The sequence below is a fragment of the Stegodyphus dumicola genome, chromosome 10 (genome assembly GCF_044657685.1).
Source record: "Stegodyphus dumicola isolate Sdum_Otavi_A_Nest chromosome 10, ASM4465768v1".
In the NCBI taxonomy this organism is placed as follows: domain Eukaryota; kingdom Metazoa; phylum Arthropoda; class Arachnida; order Araneae; family Eresidae; genus Stegodyphus; species Stegodyphus dumicola.
Window position 1 is genome coordinate 66460728 of NC_140777.1, and position 26265 is coordinate 66486992.

The window sequence follows — 26265 nt, forward strand, 5'->3', positions numbered from 1 at the left end:
TTGTCTCTTGTCTATCAAACGTTACATGATTTCTATAGTAAGTTATATTTAAAAATAAATTATTTGTTTAAAATTAGTACAAAGAATGGAGGAAAATAAGCTAATAAATACGATGTACATATGACGAATATGGCCCATATAATTTTCGTTTTGAATCATAATAATTTTATATTATACAAAGTTATCAGCATTTATAACTTCGCTTGAAGCAATACATGCGAGTTAATATATATGGACCGTGACAAACACCATTTGTCGCAAATAATCTTCTGTGAATGTAATTTAGGTTTGCTAGATAAGAAAGTGTCGCCGAATGTCAACCGAGGGACCGATGAATCCTGGATAAATCAAACATGATTAAGAATGATTTCGTTAGAGACTGATTACCTGAATCCTTTTATCACCCTAATCCCGTCCTTCTCGTAATACATTATTATGGCATCATTCTCGAATCAGTGTCATTTCCAGATATATAGCCACAATCAAATCCCATTTCCGGTTTCATCCTCTAAGTTTGACTAGAGCAGACATATTAAACACTGATTATTGCCAAAGTAATTTGTCAATAACCTAAAGATGCAAGTTTAATAAAATGACATATTAACATGTGTCGTATATTTAAAACGTTTAGGAATTAATATTTTGCTGAAAGGTTCAGTCAAACGGGTGTTTAGAAAGAATTCGAAAGCAGAAACTTGAATTTTCTAAGACGAAACCATATTTCCTCTCGTATTTTTACTCGCAGTTTTGCAGCGCTAGGTCCTGAATTTTTTTAAATACTCGCATAACATCCTCCTGCTCTACTCTATGCAGCTTTTCCATCATACGGCTATTTTATTGGTAAATTGTATTTTTTCGAATATTTATATTTTTATTCCCATTTTTACTTCCTTATATAAACTAAAGAAAGTATGGTAATCGCAAAAAATTTGGGGTATCATATTTAAACGAAAGTATCCATTTCGACCGCTCTCGAATCCATTTACACGACTTTTTTGCTCGACATCTGTATGTACGGACAGAATAAAAGACTCTTTCTTCCAAAACAGACCGTAAAATAGATATAAAAGGATTTCAGAAGAGAGATTTTTCGTGATATCTGTACGTACATACGTATATATATATATTCCATAACTCGTAAACGATTAGCCGTAGAACTTTCAGATTTTGTAAATGAAATTGCTATGATGCCTAGTTGCGCATATCCTTGTTTGTACCAAACAAATCTTTGTTTACAAATATCCACCCTCTTACCCGCCTCGGAGAGCTCTGTTTTCGTATTCTTTTATACTGGTAAACTGTGTATTTTTTGCTTTAAAAATATTGGAATTATGTTGTTCTCCTATTTCGGTTAAGATTTTAATGTCTTTAGTTTTTATGCCTACCGAATGCAAAAGTTATAGAATTATCAACAGTTTAAAAGAGGCGCTAGACCTAACGTACTGTCAGTTTGTTTACAATTGCAACGCTTAGTAGTATAGTGTAATTTGGTGCACCAACTTTACACATGTTTTTTTGCGCAGCGGAACCAAAAGTTAATTTAATATTTTTGTGCACCTAAAATTTTGTCATTCTACCCGTTGGACGGATTGCTTGTTTCGTCCTAAAAACTCTACTTTTAATAGCAAAAATTGATTTTTTTATCTCTTTTTAATTGTATTCTGTGTTTTAAATTTTTATGTAGTTTTGTCTTGCCGCGCAGTGAGAGCTGAATTGATTGCAAGGCATGTCTCTAATGAAATTCTAGGAAATAAGTTTACTTCAAATGCAGCAGAATGTCTTGTTTAATTTAATCGGCCGTACAGGAAGCTCATATTGTGTCCACATCACATTTTTGTATAAGAATTTCATCTATTTAATATTCCCTTGCGTGTATTATTTGAAAGATATACTGTATAGATTTTTATTTAAGTTATACGCATGTGGCAGGTGTTCTTGCACTTAAGAAACTTTCCAACATGTGAGTTCACCTTATATCTCTTATTTACGTTCGAGCTCGTTGTAGCCTTATCTACTGGATATGCTCGATCCTTCGAAATCCGGGTATTTTGTTCGTACCCTTTCTACTCCAGTCCTCCGATGTCCCTTTTGAGAACTTTCGTCAACACTCATTCATGTGAGGTTACCCTAGGCCTTTACAAGCTAACTGTATGGTAGTTACCAGTAGTTTATACATCGCTACTTTTGATTTGGTACGTTCTTATTCTTTTTAATTTGTTATGCTCTTACTGTAATTAACTTCAAAACTCTTCAAAAACTAAATGATTCACATAATTTTCCCCTCTTCATTTTCGGATGACTAAATTAGTTAAAAAATCTGATGTATATACCACATGATTTCCATGCACGGAATATTATACGCATTTTTTCCTGCATTTCATTTAAACTTATTTCCTCGAATAACATTAGAGCTATATTTCTTATTCCATTAATTTAGTTCTCATTTCGTGGGAAGGCAAAAACATTGAAAGATATAGAAAAACATAAAACACCAGATACAGTAAAAACAATTTAAAAATACAATTTTTACAATTACAATTACGGTATCATTACAAGCAGTTCGATCAGCAAGCAAGAAGGCAGTTTTTTCGGTGCACAAAACTAGATGTTTCCTTTTTGTCCCAATCGGCAAAACTACACTGAAGCTGCAGAATTCACTATTAGCTTAATTCACTATAGCTTAATTCACCATTCTGCTAAGTTTCAAATGTAAACAAATATAGCTGCTATGATAAAAAAAATTAGGCTCAGCCGCAATTAAGCAACTTTTAAATTGTTGATAATATTACAACATTACATGCAGAATAACTAAAGACATAAAAATCTCATCCGGAATGTAAAAACAACATAATTCAATCATTTTTAAAGAAACAAATGCACAATTTACCAACATATAAGAATAAAAAACCTTGAGCTAAAGGAGCCGAGTAATAGAGTGGGTATATATACTTTTGGTGGGGTCGATTACAACCAAAAAGAGAGGTGCACAACTACATGTTAAAGTAGTTCTATATACAAAATTTCAACGTTCGGAGGCTACTCGTTTTTGAGTTATTCGAGATACATACATACGTACCTACGTACGTACAGACGCCACGAAAAAAATCTCGTTTGGGAAAAAAGATTGCTTTATTCTGTCTTTATGTACAGATGTCACGCAAAAACATCTTAAATTGCATTCGACAGTAGTCAGAATGGATAGTTTAGTTGAAATATGCCACCCAGAATTTTTCCTGATTACAATACTTCCTTTATTTCGTACAAGGAAGTATAAAAGAGAAGGAGAAATACTCTAGAAAAATATCTTCGACTGCCCTTTGAAATTTAAAATAGTGAATGTTTCTGAAAGGCTTCTTTTGCAGAGATCAGTAGTTATTTCCTTTTCGAATAATTTATTCACACTTCTCATCCTAAATGTTAATTAATTCTCCTGATTCCTATTTATCGATCCTCATATCCATCGAATAAAAACAGAATGTTATGTCACGCGCTTAACCCAAAAGAAAAAGGAAAGTTTTCAGTGAGTCCGATCGTCAATGCGAATTGCATTTCTCTCGGAACGTTACAATTCGCTTTACCCTTGAAATAGAAAATAAAGCGCTATGCGGAGAATAAAACGAAAAGAAATAAAAAGTGAAACGATCAGAAGAGTAACTTCTCTGAATTTAGAACTTGAAAGTTGACTTCAAGTACTGCAGTAGGCAATGTAAGAACTATCATACAATTCTACCTTCTGCTATTACTTTCCTCTGAAAATTTTCCTTAACTTTTTTCCTCCTTTTGTTAGTGATAGAAACCTTCAAACGACTGCGTTTTTTGGCAAGACTTTTTGCTTCCAGCTGCGTTTTCTCTCCTCACGCAAACATCCTAGGGAAATGTAACAACTTGGATTAATCTTGAAAGAAAACAGCTGCGAGTTGGCGGAAATCCCAACTTTCTAGGGAAAAAAAAAGTTGAGCTTTGGAGAGAGACGAAACGAAAAGGTATTTTGCATAATAAATTGAATCCCGAGCGCAGTGTTGAACGTGTTTGCGCTCTCATGAGTTGTGTTGAAAGTAAACATAACGTTGTACTTTGAAAGGTTTTTTAAAAATGGAATAAGATCATGGAAGTTGAAAGTAACCCTAAAAAAGATGCTGATAACTAAAATAAGTTTAAAATATTTGTACATAAAATAAATTTTGAAAGCACAAATGCTGTTTATACCAATATCTTCATTCGCTGTATACCGTGTCCAGGCCGTTGATGGTAGATCTAAATGTTTTACATTCCGCAAAGATTCACGTTTTCGGCATTTTTAAATTTAAAGAAACCAGTGTTTTTAAAATGACGAAATCCAACATTTTATATATTCCTCTAAAACTCACTTAACTCAGCGGCACAAATAGTCGTTAGAGAGCCATGGCCGGCAGTGCCCTGATATCTGCTTTCTAGACAGTGGACTCCAGAGTGCTTGAGCATATTAGCCTGGACAAGTGGTCAGCTTGTCGCCGGACTACCAGTGTTTAGTTCCCAAGCGAACTTGGTACTCATTTTATCAACCCAATTCAAGATATAAAAGGCTGAGTCAACGTTGCTCAAACCGGGGATCGAATCCCGGACCTGTGGTGCACGACGCGTTAATATATTCCTTTGGTATTTAAGAAAATTTTGTGCTCGTTATCTACCTAAATAAATAACGATAAATGTCCATGTGTTTGTCTTATGATACAGATTACATTTTTATTCCCATCCTGATGAAATGTGGCACACTCTACTTTCAAAGGAAGAGTTAGGTTACTTCCACATAAGGTCCACATAAAGTTAGGTTACAATCCACATACGATTTCACAAAACCCACTGCACGGGGTTTGCATTATTAATATGGATGCATTTTACCCAAATTTAGCCAACAGTTGATTAAAAAAGCAGGGATTTAAAAGCATCGTGTTGCCACTTTGCTAAGCGCAAAATATTTCCGTTTCAAATTTAATCAGTCGCCGGTTTGTAAGAATTGTGTTGCCATTCAGCAAAACGCAACATATTTCTTTTTCGACTTTAATAAACAAACTCAGTGAATTGGAAGAAAAGTGTTGTCATTGCCCAAATTAAAATATTTTTATGTATGTTATCGTTCAGCGAAGCTTAAAGATACTTAATTTTTCTTTCAAACTACCGCTGTTGCGTTTCTGCTATTAATTCATACTAAACCCTTTAAATTGTGTTATGTTCCTTTACTCTTGCGAAAAGTGTAAGCAGAATTTAAGAGTATTCTCTATTAATTTTTCTCGAGTATTTCGAAGATGGTGAAAAAGAAATGGGCCAATCTGGATGGTGTTTTTCCGGAAAAAGACATAACCGATAACAAGGCAAGTATCTATTCTTACTAAAATCGTTAGATGGTACGATGTTATTTATCTCCTTAGAACAGTGTGGAAACTCTTTAGAGTAGAACTTAAATACACTGTCCATCATGCTTTCACGAATATTTCGGAACTGAAATTTCGAAGAAAGTGCCTCCATTTCTCTAGATGAAGCCTCTTCACTCTGCGAAAAGCCCGTATACTGCCAAGCACTTCATTTAGTAAAATATAAAACACAAAACGTATGTCTCTCATGACAAAATCAACATTTAACTTCAAATATTATTCATGTAATGTGAATTTTCATAATGGCTGCTATAATTTTCCCGTCAGTATAAATGTGTTGTCGTTGGTGATATGAAATAGTTCGATATACGAATGAGGATAAGGTGAACATTAAATTCGTATTGCGTAAATCCGCGTGTGTGGGTAAAAGGAAGGTGTCCTTCTGTGTCATACTGCTTAATATGCAACTATGTGTTCTATTATGGAAGTATGTTTTCGGTAGATGTTTTCCGTTTAATATAATAAAGTTTATATATACAAAGTTTAATATATCAAGTTATGTAGTTTAATATACATACGAATTTTATTGTATTTTTTTTGGCATATTTTAGCGTTTAATATAAATTTTAAGTCTGTTAGTTTTGATACCCATATGATCTGTAGAAATACTGCCTCAGTATATAACTACTTAGGTTTGTTTACAAAATTTTACAAATTTTTACTGTACATTTTTTTAAATTTAGAAATATTAAAGGTTTTGAGATCATTCATTATAATATTTCATACCCTTGACATACATGCGTACGAATTAATAAATGTTTATGTGAATATTTTATCATGAGTATACTATAATGTGCAAATTAATTGGGATAAAGCTAATGTTTTGAAAATTTATGTAGTACATACCTTCATTGACAGTGATAATAATAAAATTAATAGGAAATATGTCCTCCCTTATCAGAAATGACCACTAGAATAAGCAAAGGCATCGGCTGCACTAGTTTTGTGAATGTATCTTTTACTTCTTTATCATGGAACCGCAGTTTTATAGCGTTAATAATCACACGCTCATACGATACGTTTTGCTAAGATGATCATCGAAAATTTGTCACAAGTTTTCGATCGAATGAATTTTCAAGTCAGAAAGTAGCGTAGTCATTTTATTTTACAACATAAATCTTCTGGCATACTGTTATGTGCGTTAATCTCTGCTCTCTTTCTAGGTGTGAAATCCATTTTTAGCACACTGAAATGAACGAATGAAAAAATAACTTCCTTTTCTCACAGCAACCTCCTTAAATATTGTGAAATAATTCTAATTCTTCGTCTATGTCAATTCTAAGTAGTCATCTAGTCGCGGATAAGTAGTCGCGGACATCTAGGTAGATAAAACTGCTTTGAGAGATTTTCTGCGCCAGTTGGCAACCAGTTTAAAATTCTATGAAAAAAATCACTTTGTCCCAATTAATTTGCGCACTATAAAATCGTATTGCGTTCCACTTATTTTAAAACTTTTTTTCGCTAATCCTCTCAACTTCTCTTTCTAGGGTTCGAGTTGAATTTTACGTAAATGAAAATACACTTAAAGAACGACTCGAATTATTCTTCATAAAAAATCAAAGATCAAGTAAGTATACATTCAAGCATTTTAGTGTATTTATAAACGGATCGTATTTATTAATTTTGCACAATAAGTTTTATTTAAAATGGATATATTAATTAATGCGCTAAAAGAAGAAAAGTAGTTTATCCTATAGTTTAATGGGAATAATAAATTAAGTAATCCTATTGATAGAATGCATTTATAATTTTATATCGTAAACAACAAAAGCGTATGGCATGCGAGATAAATTGAAAATAATAGCTTATACATTTGAAGATTCAATTAAATTAATGTATTTTGTTATTCATTTATTAGTAAAAAACTGTGAAATATAGAGGTGAAAGTATTTTTTCTGCTTCTCACAAATCATTGCGAGAAAATTACAAATTTTCAGTCAGAAAACGCATTTTGCAATGTTATCATCATGCAATGATTTCTGGGTGCTTTATTTTTCACAAAACATTTCGTGTGACGATATTTCAAAATTCTCACAGCAACCTGCTTGTTAGCAATTATAATTAAAATTGCTAACATTTGCGCTATTTTATTTTCTACCACGGTGTTTTAGAATTGCTGTGCTTTCTCCTTTTCTCTTTTCTTCCATGATGTTCTGTAGAACGTCGTTGCGTTGTTTTCTCCGCGATGTTTTCCCCTGTAATATCTACCATTCACTTATATTGCATGCCTATGACTATTGGGCAAAATTGTTCAACATTATCATTGTTTAATCTCTAATTAGTATCTTAAGAATAGTTCGAAGTGTTGAATTTTTTCCTTTTCCAAATTACACATATTTTCTATCACAGAGTGGTAGAATTTTTATTTGAACTCATATAAACTAGATTTACTTTTATCACTTAAGGGAGAGTTTTTATCATTTTCTATAAATTTTATTAAAGGGTTTGTTACACAAAATGATTTTTAAATTAAAAATAAATTTTAAAGGTGATTTTTTTAGTTTAAATATTTTTCTTTATCTAGAATTTCCAGTGTTTATAGGGCCCCCAGCGGCCGAGTGGTTAAGTCGCTGAACAGTGGTAGTTCGGTCCGAGGTTCGAATCCCGCGAACGGGCTGGCTGCATGGGCGTTTTCGTGGTTTTCCCCATGTGTAACGTGTATACGAGCCAGTTTCCCTTAGAAAGTCCTCCACGAAGGCATCCCTTCTCTTAGGCGAGATAGCCCTCGAGGCTTTGCCATAATTATACACACACCAGTGTTTATACTTCAAATCTTTTATAGTCACAATTAGAAAATTCTTCATAATATAAAGGTAGATTTTGTAATTAATGAATTAGTTTAAAGAATAAAAAGCATATTTATAAGCAAAAACTATAAAAAATATATACTTTCAATTGCATTTTTATTTTTAATAATTTTTCTTTTCAATATTTTGCAAAACCAAGCCTTGTTCTATTAAACATATAATAATAACCATACAATAAAAATATAAATAATTTAATCTACATCTGTGAACGTTTTAGGAATTTGAGTAAAAGGATTTATTAAAGAAATGCAGATTGACAAAACGTATATAAAGAATGTTAACTCTTAAAATGATCAGTAAAATATTTACGAATTTTTAAATATTTTTCTTATAAAATTTCAATAAATATTTATCTAAAATTAAATATTTTAATACCCAATTACTTGTTTTTGTTTTATAAAGCTTGCAGAAACAGTTTTAGTATTTTATTCAATTATAATATTTTTCTATGACATTTATAATTTTTATTAATAATATTTTGCTGTTCAATTCATTTCTTCAATGAGTATAACTTGAACAGACATTTTATTTAAGATTGCTCAATCAAATAAGTGAATTCTTTTATTCTTTTGGCCTTTGTTCTTGTACATGAATCACATTTTTAATTAATTTAATTTTAATTAGTTCAAGAGTTAAATATCTGATTCAGGATGAATATAAATAATGTTAAATTCGTGAAACTGAGCTCTTTCCTTTATGCCGCTTCTTTCTGTTCATGTCTGTAACAAATAATTTCTGTTTCTGGAGAGGAATATTTGCTGAACTGAGTTTAAAAAAACTGCAAGTTTAAACGCAAAGCATTTTTTTTTTTTTTTTTTTTTTGTAACTTCATTCAGTATTTAAAATCAATCGGATTACTCATATAAATAGAATTTTTTTATACTCGCAGATACATCTTACTACGTTCCTCTTCTTCTACGTTAATTTTCAATAAATAATATTAAGAAATAAATTAAAACAAACATTGATTAATGAGGGGCATTTAAAGGACTTAGTACATTTAAAAGTCGTTTTAATCCAATTATCACATTCAGATCGTTTCAAAATTTACTAAATTATTATGCCTATAATACATTGTATTATAATAATATTTATATATATTTATTATTGTATAAGTATGTAAATTAATAGTTATTATCAATATATAATAATAAGTACATTTTACGTGCGTATGGGCTCGTAATGGGTTGAATGAACACGTAGCTGATGACAGCTTGATAAAAATTGTTTCAAAGAAGTACTTTTCAGTTCTGGAACTTTTATCAAAGGGAATCATACAGCGCATCTCAGTATCACAGAATCAGCACAATCAGCAGTTACCACTTAAAAGCTGTTAATTCCATTAAACATTCATGCATTTTGAAGACATTCATACATGAATGACATTCATACATGACATTCATACATGAACACATATGAAGACATGAGTAAATATAGCCTCAAATACATGAACTCGCTCAGCTATCTGTCAATGCTCTCAATGTTAAACACTCTAAACTCGGAATTAAAATTAATTATAATTGGAATTAAAATTAATTATAATTGGAATTAAAAGTGAAAACTCCCCCTACTCTTATATAGCTTTCCCATATCCCCCGAGAAATTTTCAGTACCTTATGCCGTTACGGTTTCATAGGGTCGGATACAGTTGTAGGGATCCAATCAGCAACAGTTATACAAGGATCAAAGTAAAACATCTCCAAATAGTCACCAAGATTGGCGACTTTTGGCGATTTCTCGCAACGTTTCGCAACAAAAATTAGCGGCCGAAGCAATGATCATCTTGGCGTAGCCATTTGCCTCAATATTAAATGGACTTGCCTTGTAACCTTATTTCTCCACTGAAAATTCAGTTTCTATAAATCCCTTTATGTTACACTGTGCAAGAAATACTACAACTTACAAAATTCGTAACATTGCCTCCTCCCATGGACTCCACGTCAATGCAATAACTGGACAGGAAGCCCTACTTACAACTATGGACAGTAAGTGATAAGATAAAAATTTCATTTTCATTACATAACACATAACAAACCAAATACTAAATAAGTACATATAGAGCCATGCTCTTGGTATAATACTTTATATACATTATGGGGACTACGCACTTAAGCTGTAGTAAGAAGCTAGTCTATCCTAATGAACGATTTTTAGGCTTAGGATTACGAATCTGAACTACGACTTCGATCAGCCTATTGATGATTGTGTGAGTACAGTACCAGGGTTATTGCAGTTTAGAAAAAAAAAACCTTTCCGTCGAATCAGATATATAACTACACCTTGTCATTTTATTTTATTCGACGTCCTGTAGCTCTCGTTTAGTATCGGATCTTCATCTTCTCCGTCGCCAGGTTGACTCGTTCTCGTGCAAACCCTTCCTGAACATTCTAAATGTATTCCTCAGGCGATAAAAGCACATATGGAGGGCGACCAAATAACAGATCACAAAGCAAACGAATTTCACGACCGAAGAGTGTTTGGATAGTGAACAGTCGGTATTCCCATGGTAGTACTACGATAGGCCAATAATAACAATGAAAACTTCTGATTCCAGTCTTGTTGGTTTGAAGAAACATCAGTTAGAAGTTATTAAGGATGGTTCGATTATAACTCTCTAGCATGCTGCCTCATCCGCAAGACTTGCCTTACCACGCGCGTGCTTTTCAATCAGTTCACCTCTGTCTTTAAGGCCAAAACTTAGTATTATACTTAGTTCCCGCTGATATTGGAAGACGTATTGTAGTTTTGCATTTCGCTCACTACGTACGTAGTGTTAAAAGTCCATTCTTCGCGTTACAGTCTCTGTAAGTTAGTTTATTTCGTATTTTCTACGTTTTAGACTATAAGCCCTGGCCTCTGCATCCTGAAGTGCGGGAGCGGCTGTACGCTGTGAAAAATTTTAATGGGTAAAGTTAACCCTTTGCATTTATGTGTATCTCCTCCACCCGCACAAGCATAGTTTGAGTAAGCTCCCTGCTCCCATTCAGGATTACTTATGTTTCCAATTTGAAGAGACAAGGCAATTTGAAGGAACAGCAGTCCTGACAGCTTGACAGCAAAAACTCTTTCTTCGATTTGTTGTTCAGTAGCAGAAACTCTTTCTCCAGTTTTTCAACTTTATTTATTTCTAACTTTATTCTGCCTTCCATAGCATCGAACTTGTTTTCGTAATTCGAGGCCGTAGTAGTTGGCAGTAATTTTTTTTTTTTACTTCCTCTTCACATGCTTCAATCTTTTCTTGAAGTGACTTGATGGCCCTTTTCGTCTTCTTTTAGTCTGTTTCCATCTTATCTTGAAGTGCTTACATCTCATCTTTAATGGATTTCATGGCCCCCGACTTAATTGCTTCTCCATCACCCTTGTCTGCGACATTCAATCCCAGTTCTGATACCAAAGATTGGCTACTTGCCTACTGATTCTTAATGGATTGAAAGCACACAGAACCGATGATAGCTTGATAAAATTTCTTTTAAAAATGCTATTTTCGTTGCTCATTTCACAGAGAAGTCGCCCGAAATGCCCGTGCATTTAGGACATCGGCAAGTTGCCCGAATGCCAGGATTTATTTTCTACTTGGTGTTTTCATCCATCACATCAATACACGGCTCACTGGTTTCGTGAGCTGTTAAGTACCCGTACGCAAGTAACAATCAATCTTTTGAGGAAATTGAAAGTGTCATATTATTCACTTATTTGAGTTCACCGTCCTTCTTCTTTGTTTAGAGTCAACGTTTAGCTATTGATGATGTCACTTGCAATTCTGTCCTAAGGGAAACTGCGCACATTGGGTGAAACCGCACAAAGATCTCCAATACAGACGTAATCGCTTCACTGAAATAAGTTATTGCTAATGCTGTAGTATTTTGCTTGTTTTGGGGAGAAAATAATCAATTCCGACGAAAATTCGCATACACGTACGTTTCAGATGTTAGACAGGAACAGATTTTGCATCGACCGATGTGAAAGATTTATTCATCATCAGGAAGACAATATAAAAGAGCCTCAAATGCATAAACTAGCACAATGATCTCTGAATGCTGTCAATGTTTTGAGCTAAACTCTGAACGCAACCCTAGAACTAAAACTGAAAAGTGATGCTCTGTCCGCTCTTAGTTTACCCCTGACGGCCTAGAAATTTCTAGTACCTTCGATTTCTCAAAATACCTGGAAGGCATATACAGTAAATTACACAGTACCGGATACAGTGACAGTTATAGAGGGATTAGACAAGTGAAGAGTTATGCAAGTGTCGAATCAAAATTGCGCCATATCGTCACCAAGTTTGGCGAATTTTGGAGATTTTTCGCCATATTTGGGAACAAACATTTTTCGCCAGAACCATCGGCAGCTTGGCGCTACGTCGCCAATTTCTCGAGTTAGCCATTTACATCAATTTTAAATGGATTTGTAACTGTAACCTTATTTTTTCTGCGGAGAATCGATTCTTGAGGCCTTTTATGTTATATTATGCGAACGATACAACCATTTTCACTTAATTTCACTAAAATTGTTTGCATATATACGAAATTCGTAACAATATGTTTACATACATTTTTGTTATTATACATTTATGTATATTTATTATTATAACTTTTATGTATATTTATTATTATACATATATGTATAGTTATTATTATACATATATGTATATTTATTATTATACATATATGTATATTTATGATTATACATTTATATATATTTATATTTATCATATTTATTTAAAAATTTTTATAAAATTATTTATCTTTATTAATATAATGCTATTTTTAACATTATATGTATAATTTTATTATTTATTTCATTAATTATTTTTTTTAATTTGAAATCATTTATTATTCAGATCGTTTGAACATTTCTTTTGAGTGTAAAAGATACTAAAGTATATTTTACTTAAAGGTACTAAGTATATTTTTAGTAAAGAATTGGAAAAAGGGTAATTTCATTTATTTTTGGTACTATGTCGCCTTAAACTGTTACATTCTCGCAAATCTTCCTAGTCTTTTGTACGGATAAATAAGCAAAGATGTTTTTGCAAGGAAATTAAAACTACCAATATCAGCAAAAGAACTACTTTATTTTTATTCACCAAGTTACAGGAAGCAAAGATTAAATACCAACTCGATCATGATTTTATGAATCAACTCCGAATTTAATATGTCTGAGGAAAACCTTTAATGTATTTCCGAGGGTTTCATTTTTTGTGTGTTTTGAAGACGAGAAGTACTTTAAGCTTGATTCGAAGAATAAAATTTTATGCGACTCGATTTTTTATTGTCTCAGCTTATAAAATAAACTATTCAAATATATTCCTTATGCTTTCTGATTTTAGTTACCTTGTAGAATTTCGAAATAAGGTGATTAAATTTCAGCTGATGTTAAGCGCTTGCTAAAACTCGTGCTAAAGATAAGCAACAAACTTTAAAAGAGAAGATACGAATGCAAAGATAGGAATAAAAACATACAGTTTACATACGAGGTAGAGGTTGCATCGTCGAATGCAAATAGGCAACCATAATTAGCCTGAAACGCAATTTTGCAGTCACAACACCGCCTTAAAAAGAACACGCCCGAGCTATGTGTCACTTCGCGAGCAGCGGTAGTTCCGTGTAATCCGATATAGTCAAAGAGAAAAGAATACACCGAAGACTCCATTCGCACCATGAAATGCGTAGGAGAGCTGTCCAGATGTTGCAAGCTCGTGAAAGACAATCCTCTGCTGCAAGAGAGCTGAATGTGCATCGTAGTTTTATCCAAAGACTATGGAATCGTTAGCAAAAGGATCAAAACCCCTGTAGAAGACTGAGTCTGGACGCCGGAGGATTACCTCAACGGCAGACGATAGCTTCGTATTGCTATGTGCAAGACGCCGTAGATCACTAATAGCACGGCAGCTGGCGTCACATCTCTCTGCTGCGGTTACAGCCGAAAACATCGCGGCAAAAACATCGCGGACGAAAACGTCGCGCAGAAAATAACGCAAGGCGAAAACGTCGTGCTACAAAACATCGTGGGAGAAAACATCGCAAAGAGAAAACATCGCAGTTCTAAAACATCGTGGTACAAAACATCGTCGTCGAAAATAAAGCGGTTCAAAAACTTCGCTGTTTAAAAACATCGCCGTCGAAAATATCGTGGTAAAAAATAAAGTATCTACAAATCATCGCATGACGATAACATCGCAGGCATGCTTTTTTCAGTCTTTAATAACTGTAAATGGATATTCCCATAATGCTTTGTGAGCGCAAGTGATGTAAGGAAGGATAATTTTTACTTTCACATTTTTTTATTAACTAATAAATTTTTACTGAAAAAATAAGAAGGAAACTTAAGCATAGAAAATTAAATGCAACTTAATAGATTATACTTTTTATGAAAAATTACCTGTAAAAACTTTATAAAAAATGATTTATTAATGGTCTTTGTTAGTTAACTATGTCGGTTTAAAATTCTATTAAGTGCTATAAGTTGCATTAATTTTCTATGCTTAAGTTTACTTGTTATTTTCTCAGCAAAAATTTAATATTTAATAAAAAATACGAAAGTAAAAATTATCCTTCTTTACATCTTGAGCTCACAAATCATTACGGGAATATCCATTTACAGTTATCAAAGCCTGAAAAAAGCATGTCTGCGATGTTATCGTCATGCGATGATTTGTAGATACTTTATTTTTTACCACGATATTTTCGACGACGATGTTTTTAAACTGCGAAGTTTTTGAACCGCTTTATTTTCGACGACGATGTTTTGTACCACGATGTTTTAGAACTGCGATGTTTTCTCTTTGCGATGTTTTCTCCCACGATGTTTTGTAGCACGACGTTTTCACCTTGCGTTGTTTTCTCCGCGACGTTTTCGTCCGCGATGTTTTTGCCGCGATGTTATCGGCGGACATTCTCTGCTGCTGCAGGTGGCAGATATCCCACCAATCTGTATCACGTAGACAGCATAAAGATGAACTGTACGCCCGACGGCCTGTTGTTTGTATTGCTTTGTTCCCATCGCATGTCACAGTGCGGTTGAATTGGGCCTGTAAGCATCGCAATTTGACACTGGAGCAGTGGGACCACGCACTCTTCACGGATGAGTTTCGATTTAACATCCAATACGATTCCCGAAGTGCTATGATATGCCGAAAGCTAGGAATACGCTATCGGGCGCCAAACTTAATCAAAAGAGACCGTTACAGAAGAGGAGGCTTACTTGTATACTCTGGGATAGCAATGAAAGGCTCTACTGGCCTCTATGTGATTCCTGGGGGTTCCGTCATAAGCGTCCGATATCGCAACAAAGTTCTACACCCTGTTGTGCGTCCTTCTATCGATTGAGTACCAACGCGATATTTATCGACGATAACTTCTGCCGGCATGGAGCTCGAGTGAAGCGGAGTTATTTGAAAGTGAGTCACAGCCACATCTGCTGTGACTTCTTAGATCACCGGAACTGACTGCGATGGAGCATGTGTGGAACATGTTGGGATTACGGATAGCAAGTCTCAATGTGCCGCTAGGCTTTTACCTACGAGCTCCGACATGAACTACTTCAGGCATGGGCGTTACTGCCACAACAAGTGGTCAACGACATTATTGCCAGCTTGCCTCTTCGTTGTCAAGCATTTATTTCAGCTACAGGATATCATATCCGTTATAAGCATGATGTTTCCATTGCACATACTTCCGACCTATTTGGTCTTTCGAGATGTGATGGTAGTAACACATGTGTTTTTGAATATCTTTGCTTTATTGCTTGATATGTGGTCTAGTAACGCCACACCAACCTTTTGGACCAGTTTCACGCATAACCGGTTAATAGTTTTTGTTCTATTCCGTGTTTTGCCTTTGTTGCTTATTTTTTTAGTGTATATTAATACTATTTCAATCTGATACAAATGACTGAAATACTTAACCGAAAGATGATTTGAAAACATTTAAATCTACTTTCTAAATGTTAGTTTTTGCGAAATGAAATAATATCCTTAGGCTTTTGAAGATTATATCTTTATTTGGAACAAGAATTTACAGTGGTTCACTTTTGTTTTCGGAAATTTGTGTTTTGTACATATATTTGCAAATATGTTACTAAATATTAGTGAGAAGTGATAGTATTTTTCTTTCATGTATACTATCAATCATCTTTTTTAAAAGCAGTGTGTAGCTTGTTGTAGAAAAATAATTATTCAAAATATTTTTTACAAATAAAACAATGTACTTAAAAATTCCTGAAAATGATCTCTCGCATGTACTTGGACACTTTGAATTTTATATTGAATATTTAATAAAAACATGAAAATAATGACACATTCAATATTGTTTCGGAAATGCTTTAGCTAAAATTACATTTTTCATGTGTTTTTGGCATGCATTAAATTAGTGTTTTCATGTAAGAATTTTTTTTTCATTCCACCTTAAGAATTACTTTTAGTACAGCTTTCGAAGATATACGCATTTTCTTGTTCTTCTAACACATTCTACGCACGGTCGATAGGATTTAAGTAAGAAGAACATGGAAGAGTTTGATAGTTTTAGCTCAAATATATAATAATCACAGCGAGCATTTAAGGCTAGATGATTGGGATAGTTATCCTGGGCTAATCTATTTTGCATCACAAGGCAATAAAATTTGCCAATGTGCTAGTCCTCAAAGGGAAAACCATCTCAGAAGAGGAAAATTATATGATTTTTTTTTTAATTTTTAGAACTTAGCTCTAAATAGCCTAGCGATGAAATATTTACAACGAACTACGACAATGTAATGTTTATAATGAGCAAAAACATTAACAAAGAATTTAAGTTGTATTAATGCAACGTACACTTAAATACGAAGCTAAAGTTATATTCTGTTTCTGGAATAAGATGCAAAGTAATTTATTTTGAAATGTTAAGAAAGCTTTTAAATTTAAAGATATGAAAACTTAAAATAAAGTAAATAAGACGAAAAACCGTTGAAAAAATTAGAAATTTCTTATTAAAACTTCTCTGTGTCTTAAAATTTATTGTAAAGTAGCGTAAAGACAGAGATCCTTTGCCAAAAGGTTAAATAAACTGAAATCATATTCTCTTATGTATTATTAGCCCAAAGGGGCGTTAGCCGAGAACGACTATTAGTCTCGAAACAGGATTTTGCGTCGAATCACTATACATGACTATATCACTTTATAAATTGTCACCGCCAAAATGAAATAACATAATGAAGAATCTGGATAAATATACGTAAGTTTCTCGCCCTGTAAAACAACGATACCTAGAGGCATCAAATTTTGAATAACGTCGTCTTCCACCCAAATATCGGCATCTGGAAGCCCAAATCTTGAATTTCGAATTTATTTTATTATCTGTTTTATATTTTTTAAACTTTAATGAACTTGGAATTAACATACTGAACGATTTCAAAGCGAACAGTGGCAAAGAACAGTACAAAATAAAATATATTTATTTCCAGCGCGCAAGACTCTCTATCGGAAATTCTAAAGATATGCTCTTTTTGAATATTTTTAGCCCCTTTGGTCGTAATATGAAATCTGAAAGCTTTTAGATTTTATTTATTTATTTATTCACTTTTAATTTCTGTCCAGTTTTAATATTATTTTTAGTCCAAAGGGATTTGAATCCCGAAGGACTATTAGTTTCGTTTTGGCATTTTGCGTCGGACTCATAAATGTCGGTTCACTTTTCAAACTGTTGCCACAAAATGTTAGAGTCCTGCATTATATTTGAAGAAATTAAATAATGAAAAATCTGCATAAATGTATGTATATTTCTCGTATTGTGATAAAACAACAGTACATAGAGTCATCGAATTTTGAATAACGTAATCCTCCAACGAATATGAGCATGTGGAAGACCAAATTTGAAATTTGAAATTTGTTTTATGATCGATTTCCTATTTTTTAAAACTTTGACGAATTTTTGATTAACAAACTCAAGGATTTCAAAGCGAGCAATGGCAACGTTGTGCAGAAAAAACATTTTTATCTCCAGCGCGTGAGTCTCTGTATCGGAAATTCTAAAGATATGCTCGTTTTAAAACTATTTTGCGATGTTGCTGTTGCACTGGATCTTATGGTTTAAGTGCGAGGAACATGATATTTAATAAAGAAAGGTAACACACAAAATGTTAAAAAACGCCCCTTTGGACGTAATTTAAAATCTGAAACATTTCAGATTTTGTTTTTTTTTAAATATTTTTCTTTTATGAATGTACGTCAGGTAAATATGTCACAGATTTATAATAATTAAACACGTTTCGCAGAGTAAGGATTCTCAACCGTCGGATCATTTATCACTAAAAAATGAATTTTGTAATCTCTGGAGGGAGAGGATATATTAGGCATATTTATGCTTCAATTAAATGCTTATAACACCGAAGGATTAAACCCTAATTTTCTAATCCCATTGTCCAGCAGCAATGTGAATGCAAATATTTTACATGTTTATATATTTAGTAAATATATGTTACCGGCAATGTACAAAACGCCAAGGTTGCATAGAAAGAATGTTTAGGCGAAGAAATGAAATATAAGAATTATTACAGAATTTCTCAAGGCATTGTATATAATACCTAGGCATTCTATAGAACAGTGGTTCTCTAGAGATTTTGCTCCATGTACCCCTTTCACCTCTGTTAGACAATCCTTCCCTTCTTTCCAAAATTCGCAAAATAAATATAATTTATTTAAATTTGGATTTTTTTAAAGACATTTTATAAATTAAACAAAATCTATAGAAATTGCTGATAAATACCAAAATTTCAATAAAAGTATCTTTTTTTTATATTCATAATCTGAAATTAAATCCTTAATAGGCAAATAAAAGCCTAACAGCATTCCCGCCTTAAACTATGATATTCCCTTCTAGCTGAGAACCCATGTAATGAAATAACGAATACTATATAGGCAAGGAATGTGAAAAACGACTTGATAAGATTACTGTTTAAAAGTATTATTATTTTATTATGTTATTATATCCATTTCATCAACTTGATCAGCATGGCCATGAGAAAGGTATGAAATTTTTACGACACTTTGTGAGTGCATGTGAGTCGATGTTTTTTTACTTCCGTGGACAAAGCAAAGGAAGTATTGTAATCTCGAAATATTTCGGGTATCATACTTCAAAGAAAATATCCATTTTAACCGCCCTCGAATCCATTTAGACAATTTTTTTGCCTGACAATTGTATGTACTGGGAGAATAAAGGACTATGTTTATCTAAAACGTATTGTGAAATGGACTCAAAAGAGATTTTTTCGTGACGTCTGTACGTACGTACTTATGAATTTATCTCGCATAGCTCAAAAACAATTAGCCATAGAACGTTCAAATTTTGTATATGGGACTGTTATAACATCTTAGTTTTGTTTTGATTGAATTATGTTGTTCTTATATTCCAGATAAGGTTTTTATGCCTTTAGTTAATCTACATGCAACAGTTGTAGAATTATCAACAATTTAAAAATTTAAGTGGCGCTAGGCCTAACGAGGCCGTCATTCGTTTACACTGGAAACTCTTAGCAGAATTGTGAATTCAGTTGGTGCACTAATTTCAGTGTCTTTTTGCTTAGTGGGGCTTTCAGTTTTGTACACCGAAAATTTTGTCTTCCTAAGCGTTGGCATAATTGCTTGTTTTGGCGTAGAAACTCTAAGTTTAATAGAAAAAAAAATAACTGTCCTCAACTGTATTTGGTTTTCATGTTTCTCTGCATTTTAGAATTTTTAATGAAAATGCTCCTAGTTTTTATGTATTTTTGCCTTGCCACGAAGTGAAAACTGAATTGATTGAATGAGAAATGTGTCCCAAATGAAATTCGAGGTAATAATTTTAAATAAAGTGCATCAAAAATGTGTATAGTTTAATAGGCCGTACAAGGATGTCATATATTGTCCACATCAGATTTTTTTCAAACACTTTCAAAGGATAGCAGAGACGGAAATCTCTTCTGTAAGCATGTGATCATCGTATTGGTTTACTCCGCCATCAACTTCAATCTCATGATTCAAAACAAATTCGTCGAATTCAGAACGAATAGGAGATGTAATTCATATTTTTCCGTCTCGTCATTTTGCATTTTGTATAATGCCTGAAAAATGTGTGAAATATAATTCGTTTCATACACTGCCTGTCAGTTTTCGGCACACAGTAAAATGCATAATTGTTCTATAAAATGTCGGCCTTTCATACCTTGCCGGCAACATATAAATTTCAAATGTGATAAAATTTAGATTTAAAGATACGTTTCCTAAGATGCTACATTTAGGTTTTGGCTATCATTTGAAATTCTTAAATTAGAAAGGTCTTGCCCGGATAATACACTGATTTCCAAAGGTTAAGCATGAGATGATAAAATCAATAAAAATGGAAAAATTAAGCTTTGATTAACACCAAATTGCGCATGTAGGTTGCAGATGCGTTTATGCAGGGGAAAAAACAAGCATTATATACGAAGATGGAAACAATATTTAATTTTCCTAAATTATTTGATGACGTTGCATTCGGATATAAATGTAATTTATTTAATTCATGTTTAAACTTTCAAAATCTGATGTATACACCCCATGTCATCCTTGTATGGAATATTAAATTATACGCATTTTTGCCTCGATTTCATTTAAACTTATTTCCTCGAACTGCATTACAATAGGAAATAGATTTCTCGTTCAATTAATTCAGTTCTCCGTTCGCGGCAAGGCAAAAATAGATAAAACCTCAAAATATCTTCATTAAAAAATGAGAGATATAGAAAAACACAAAACACCGAATACAGTTAAAAGAGTTAAAAAATTAATTTTTATAATAAAAATTAGATTTTCTACGCAAAAAAAAAGCAATTCGTCCAAGGCAAGAAGGCATATATTTCGGTGCATAAAACTAAAAGTTTCGTTTTGGTCCCACTCGGCAAAAAGACGCTGAAGAAGATGCAGAAAGACTTAATTTACTAATCTGCTAAGTTTCAAATGTAAACAAATATGGCTGCTATGGTAAAAAAATAGGCTTAGCCGCACTTAAACAACTTTTAATTTGGTGATAGTTCTACAACTATTGCATGCAGATAAACTAAAGGCATAAAAACCTTAGCTGGAAGATAAGAACAATAAAATTCAATCCGTTTTTAAAGCAAAAAAATTCCCAATTTACCAACATATAAGAATAAAAATCTGAGCTCACTGGGCCGGGTAACAGAATGTATATATATATACTTTTGGTGCTGCCGATTGCAACCAAAAAGGGAGGTGCCGAACTACATGTTACAGCTGTCCAATATAGAAAATTTCAACGTTCTGAGGCTTTTTTTTTTTTTTTTTTTTTTTTTTTTTTTTGAATTATGCGAGATAAATACATACGTACAAACGTGCAGACGCCACGAAAAAAAATTCTCTTCTGAGTCCATTTTAAATAACTTTTTATAAAATGTTTTGGGAGAAAGAGTCCTTTAGTCTGTCCTAATGTATAGATTTCACGCAAAAACGTCGTTAAATTGCATTCGATAGAGGTGAAAATGGATATTTTCGTTAAAATATTACACCCGGAATTTTTCATGCATATATTTCACTAATTAAGTTCCATTTTTTCCTCTACTTCATACAAGGAAGTAGAAAAAGAAACGAAACTTACATTAGTAAAATATATGATCACGGACTTTCAGTCAAACGTTCCAGCGATTGCCAGTACTTTCAGTGAGTTGACCATGTGTTCAATGAGTATCATCGCAGATGATGACGATGGCCATTTCTTCTATTAGAGTAGTTTCTAGTTATCTGAGACTGGCTAGAAGAAGTAAACGTACAGAAACAAACTTCCCAAGAGCATCCCAGAGATTTTAAATGGGATTAGCATGGGGTAATATAGTGGCTGCACCATACGGAAATGCGTCCACTCTCCAAGTACTCGTTAATGAAATTGGCTCGATGTTAGCGGACATAAAGAGAAAATCGCGATCAACTGCTGCAGTATATTCTCACAATGGGGTGTAGGGCTTCATTCCTTTACCGCGCAGACGTCACAGAACCGTCTTTAAAAATAACCAGCTGAGTGCGATATCTCACTGAAGTTCCAGCCCACGTCATGATGCTTTGACTTTTGAATCCGTGTTATTAAATGATGTTCTGGGCTTGATTTTGCATATCGCATTCTCTTTAGAGCCTTATACACTTATCATGTGATTCCAGGGCATATCTGGACTCGTCTGTGAACAAGACATTGCGTCAATCTGAGATAATCGAGGTACTGAGGACACCACTTTCATCTTACCCCTAATGAAATGGGAACAGAGTTGATACTCGGGAGTCATTAATGTAAATCCTTTGGGACACAGGACTGGAAGATATTGTCAAGTGACACTGCAACCATGGATGTAATATATAAGGAAAATCGCTCGTCAATTCTGCTTGGATACTATAGAAATATTTCGATCCTCATAAAGTATGCCTTGGGTGACCTTGCAGTGGTCTTTTGACAGCTGTTTGATGTATATGGAATTGTTTCGGCATTCGAGAAATTTTCGAATGTTAAACTCCCAAGGGAAAAAGCGACATCTTCGTTTGATTGCCATGCTTCAGTACGTCCTACATTTGCACCATTCGTGTTCTTTTAGCAATAGAAACACGAACACTATCAAAAATTATCCTAAGAAAGTTATAAACATTTTGTTTTAGTGGTTAAATGAACCTCCGCAAATTCTTCAGAATTCTGGCATGCTATGATTGCCTAATTAGCACATGTTCGGCACTCAATAGAGATTGGCTGTAACATACGATACTTAAAGTGGTAAACTTCAGAATATGTCAACATAGGAAATCCACAGAACTAAAGAATATTAATAATCTAGCCAATTATAGATAATTAAATGGCAATAAAGTATTGAAATAATATCTCTACATGAAAAAAAGGAATGAAAGATCATTCATTACATCTTTACATAATAAAAATTGATCTGCTTCATGTTATTTAAGGTGACTGTAATCTTGGAATATAAAATATTTCATCAATTATTTAAGACCTAGATTTTCGTTCCACATAGTATAGGATTCACATGCATACAAATTTAAGTTTTCGTTTCTTTCGAATTTTGAACAAAACGACAGTGGATGTATATATGTAATGATACAGGAATTTTTATTGTGTAGACACAGAGATGTTGATCCATGGATGGAGAGGAAACTTTGAAATCATTTAGATGCATTAAGACACAGTCGTAGCGAATTTAAATCATATTCCTTTTACTCTACTCGTACATTTTGCGGCCACAAATGCTGGACTCATCAAATCGTGTCTGTTTCAGAATAGTTCTTTATTTTATATTTTTGCGCTAGGAAGAAAAGCATCACGCCTTGCTGCAAGATGACCAGAAGAGAAAGTGCGTAGTTATCAAGTATAATGGCTTATTAAGAGACAGTCCGCTTCCTGAAATTTGGTGTTAAGTTAGGAATTAGTTACGCCATCAGCGTTATGTAAGTCGTATGTATGAACTGATCTAGAACTGATACAGTGTAGAAAAGGGTATTATTATTTTTAGAATAGACAGAGTCAATATCAAATTAAAACTGAGTATCAACGGACTAACTTATATTTATATATTTTATCTTACATATTCCATATGTAACATATAAAACATGACGGAAAATTATTTATAAATTACTAACTTAATTGACAATAGACCTTTTAATTCTTAATTTTCTTTGCTTACGTTCTCCTTCAAAGAATTTGTACTGCACCATTTGCGTGAGCTTTTATTCAATCAGCATTTTAAACTGAAAAAGGCCGAGCTTATAAAATATCCCCAACTTCTTAATGCGCTGCAGATTTCTTCCCTTTTGTTGCTTCGCAAGTACGTAACTAATCGCTTCGGAGTTTTCATCTAATTGTCTAAAAATGTAATTTCTTTCATAATAATATTGTGGGGTGCAGATTGCAGTCATTCTGCTGTGCCAATCAAGAAGGCATGCCTTTGTAGATTAGTCCTCAAGAAATAAAGCTATGTTGCGACTGTCCAGCTATTTTTGGTTTTTCCAAACTTCCATCGAATTACAACGCAATCAGTATATCAGCCACTTGTATCACCACTCTGGCCATGACTACAGGTTTAATTGGTTTCATCATTTGCAAAATTATTACACACACATATGTATGCATGCATAATAAATTTAGAACTTGTTTAGGATACTGAAACATACATAGAAGAATAAACTTGCTTTCGTGGCAGATTTAAATATTCCTTATATTTTACTGAAAATTCCCTTCAGGAATTTTTAAATTCCAAGATTTTGCAGAACACAATTTGATGACAACAGATTTAGAGTATCGTACGATAATGTTCTTCTTACGATCCTCTTTCACAACTATTTGCATTACTTTAATGAATGCCTTGTGAGAATTTTACTTTATGAAGTTTAATATTTTTAAGCAAGCTATAATTTACCAACAATGTATGAAACGCTTGCATTCTACAGAACACTAAGCATTTTATTGAATGTCTGGCATTCTTTAGGTAATGTATGGAATTTGAGAATTATTATATACTTTTTCCTATGCATTTTATAGAATGGCAAATGTTATTCAGGTAAAGGATCAAAACAAGTCATAAGTTTATTATTTAAAAGGCGTAAACTTTTATTCAAAATGCGTAAAGAAAAAATAAATTGTGCAAAACAAAATTTATGTCTTTCTTATTCAAGAAGACGATGTATGAAAATATATGGAATTATGAAATGAATATTTTAAAAATACAACTTACTTAAGAATGTATTAAATGTATGGGTATTCAAAACGAGTCGGAAATGTATGTTGTACTTAGCCGGTTTGTCATTTGGCATTGTATAGAACGCCTAAGAAATGTATTAAATATTATTCGTTTCATACACTGCCAGTTACGTTTCGGCATTCTATAAAATTCCTAGGTGTTGTATAGAATGGCGGCTTTCGTGCATTACCAGTGACAAATGAACTTCATGCTTTGTGCATTCGAGTTTAGATTTTAAGGCGAGAATTACGCAATACGTTTCAGAGCAGAATTCTGTAATGTTAGGTGACACAATATGCGATCACTGAAATAAAATAATTCTATTATTTAACGTGACCCACTCTCTGGGAGATGTATCTCAACGTGAACCACTTAACCGAATGAAGCGGAATCCTCCCTGCCGTTCACTCGAGTGAAGCACACAAAATGAAGAAGTGTCCATTTCAAGTGCGCAGCTGAAAACGTGGCGGATTCTTCTCATTTTATGTGACTTCATACTTCCAAACTCACATTACGAACATTCAGTTCTTTAATGTTTCTTCCAAAGGAAAAACCTCACTTTCTCTCGTGCCCTCAGGCGAACATCAACATTAATTATTAACGGCTACCGCCTGGAAGGATAGCTAAAAGTGGAAGATCAGAAGGTATACGAGAGTTTCGCAGGTGTTATTATAGAGGTCGTAAAGACTAATGCTGATTAAGAAATCTATCCAACTGCAGTAATATAGCAGTAGATCAGGAATTCCCAACCTTTTTCTTACATCGACCCCTTTTAAAAGAATGGTTTTATTCATCGAGCCCTTACATTTTTCTCTGTAATAAACAGCTGTGGTCTCAAAATGGGGCACCTGAAACAATTTTATACGGCAGTCGAATATATTTTAGTTATACATTTGTTGTAAATTTTATGTTCAAAATGTACAGATAGGTAAGGTTATTGGAACAATAAAAAAGCTGATATGTACACCACATGACTTCCTTGTAAAGAATATTAAATTATACGCATTTTTTCCTGCACTTCATTTAAACTTACTTTCTCTAATTTCATTAGAGATATTCAATTAATTCAGCTCTCACTTCTTGGCAAGGCAAAAATACATAAAATATTTTCAATAAACATTGAAAAATATAGAAAAACATAAAACACTAAATATAGTTGAAACAATAAAGCTTTAATTAACAATCAATTTAATACACACACATTAAAATTACAATTTCTACGCAAAAACAAGCAACTCGGCCAACAGGCAAGAAGGCAGATTTTCCGGTGCCCAAAACTTGCATTTTTTATCTTGCCTGTTTCCAAAAATATCTAATGT

General features: G+C 33.2%; 1 protein-coding gene across 1 annotated transcript in view; it reads left to right on the forward strand.

Moving 5' to 3' along the window:
* LOC146994998 (potassium channel subfamily T member 1-like) overlaps positions 1-26265 on the forward strand; it is a 261937-nt gene that overhangs the window by 79959 nt on the left and 155713 nt on the right. Inside the window, exon 3 of the mRNA XM_085825116.1 lies at positions 6896-6975. Within this exon, the coding sequence (XP_085681242.1) occupies positions 6896-6975 (80 nt within the window). The remainder of the gene's footprint in view (positions 1-6895; positions 6976-26265) is intronic.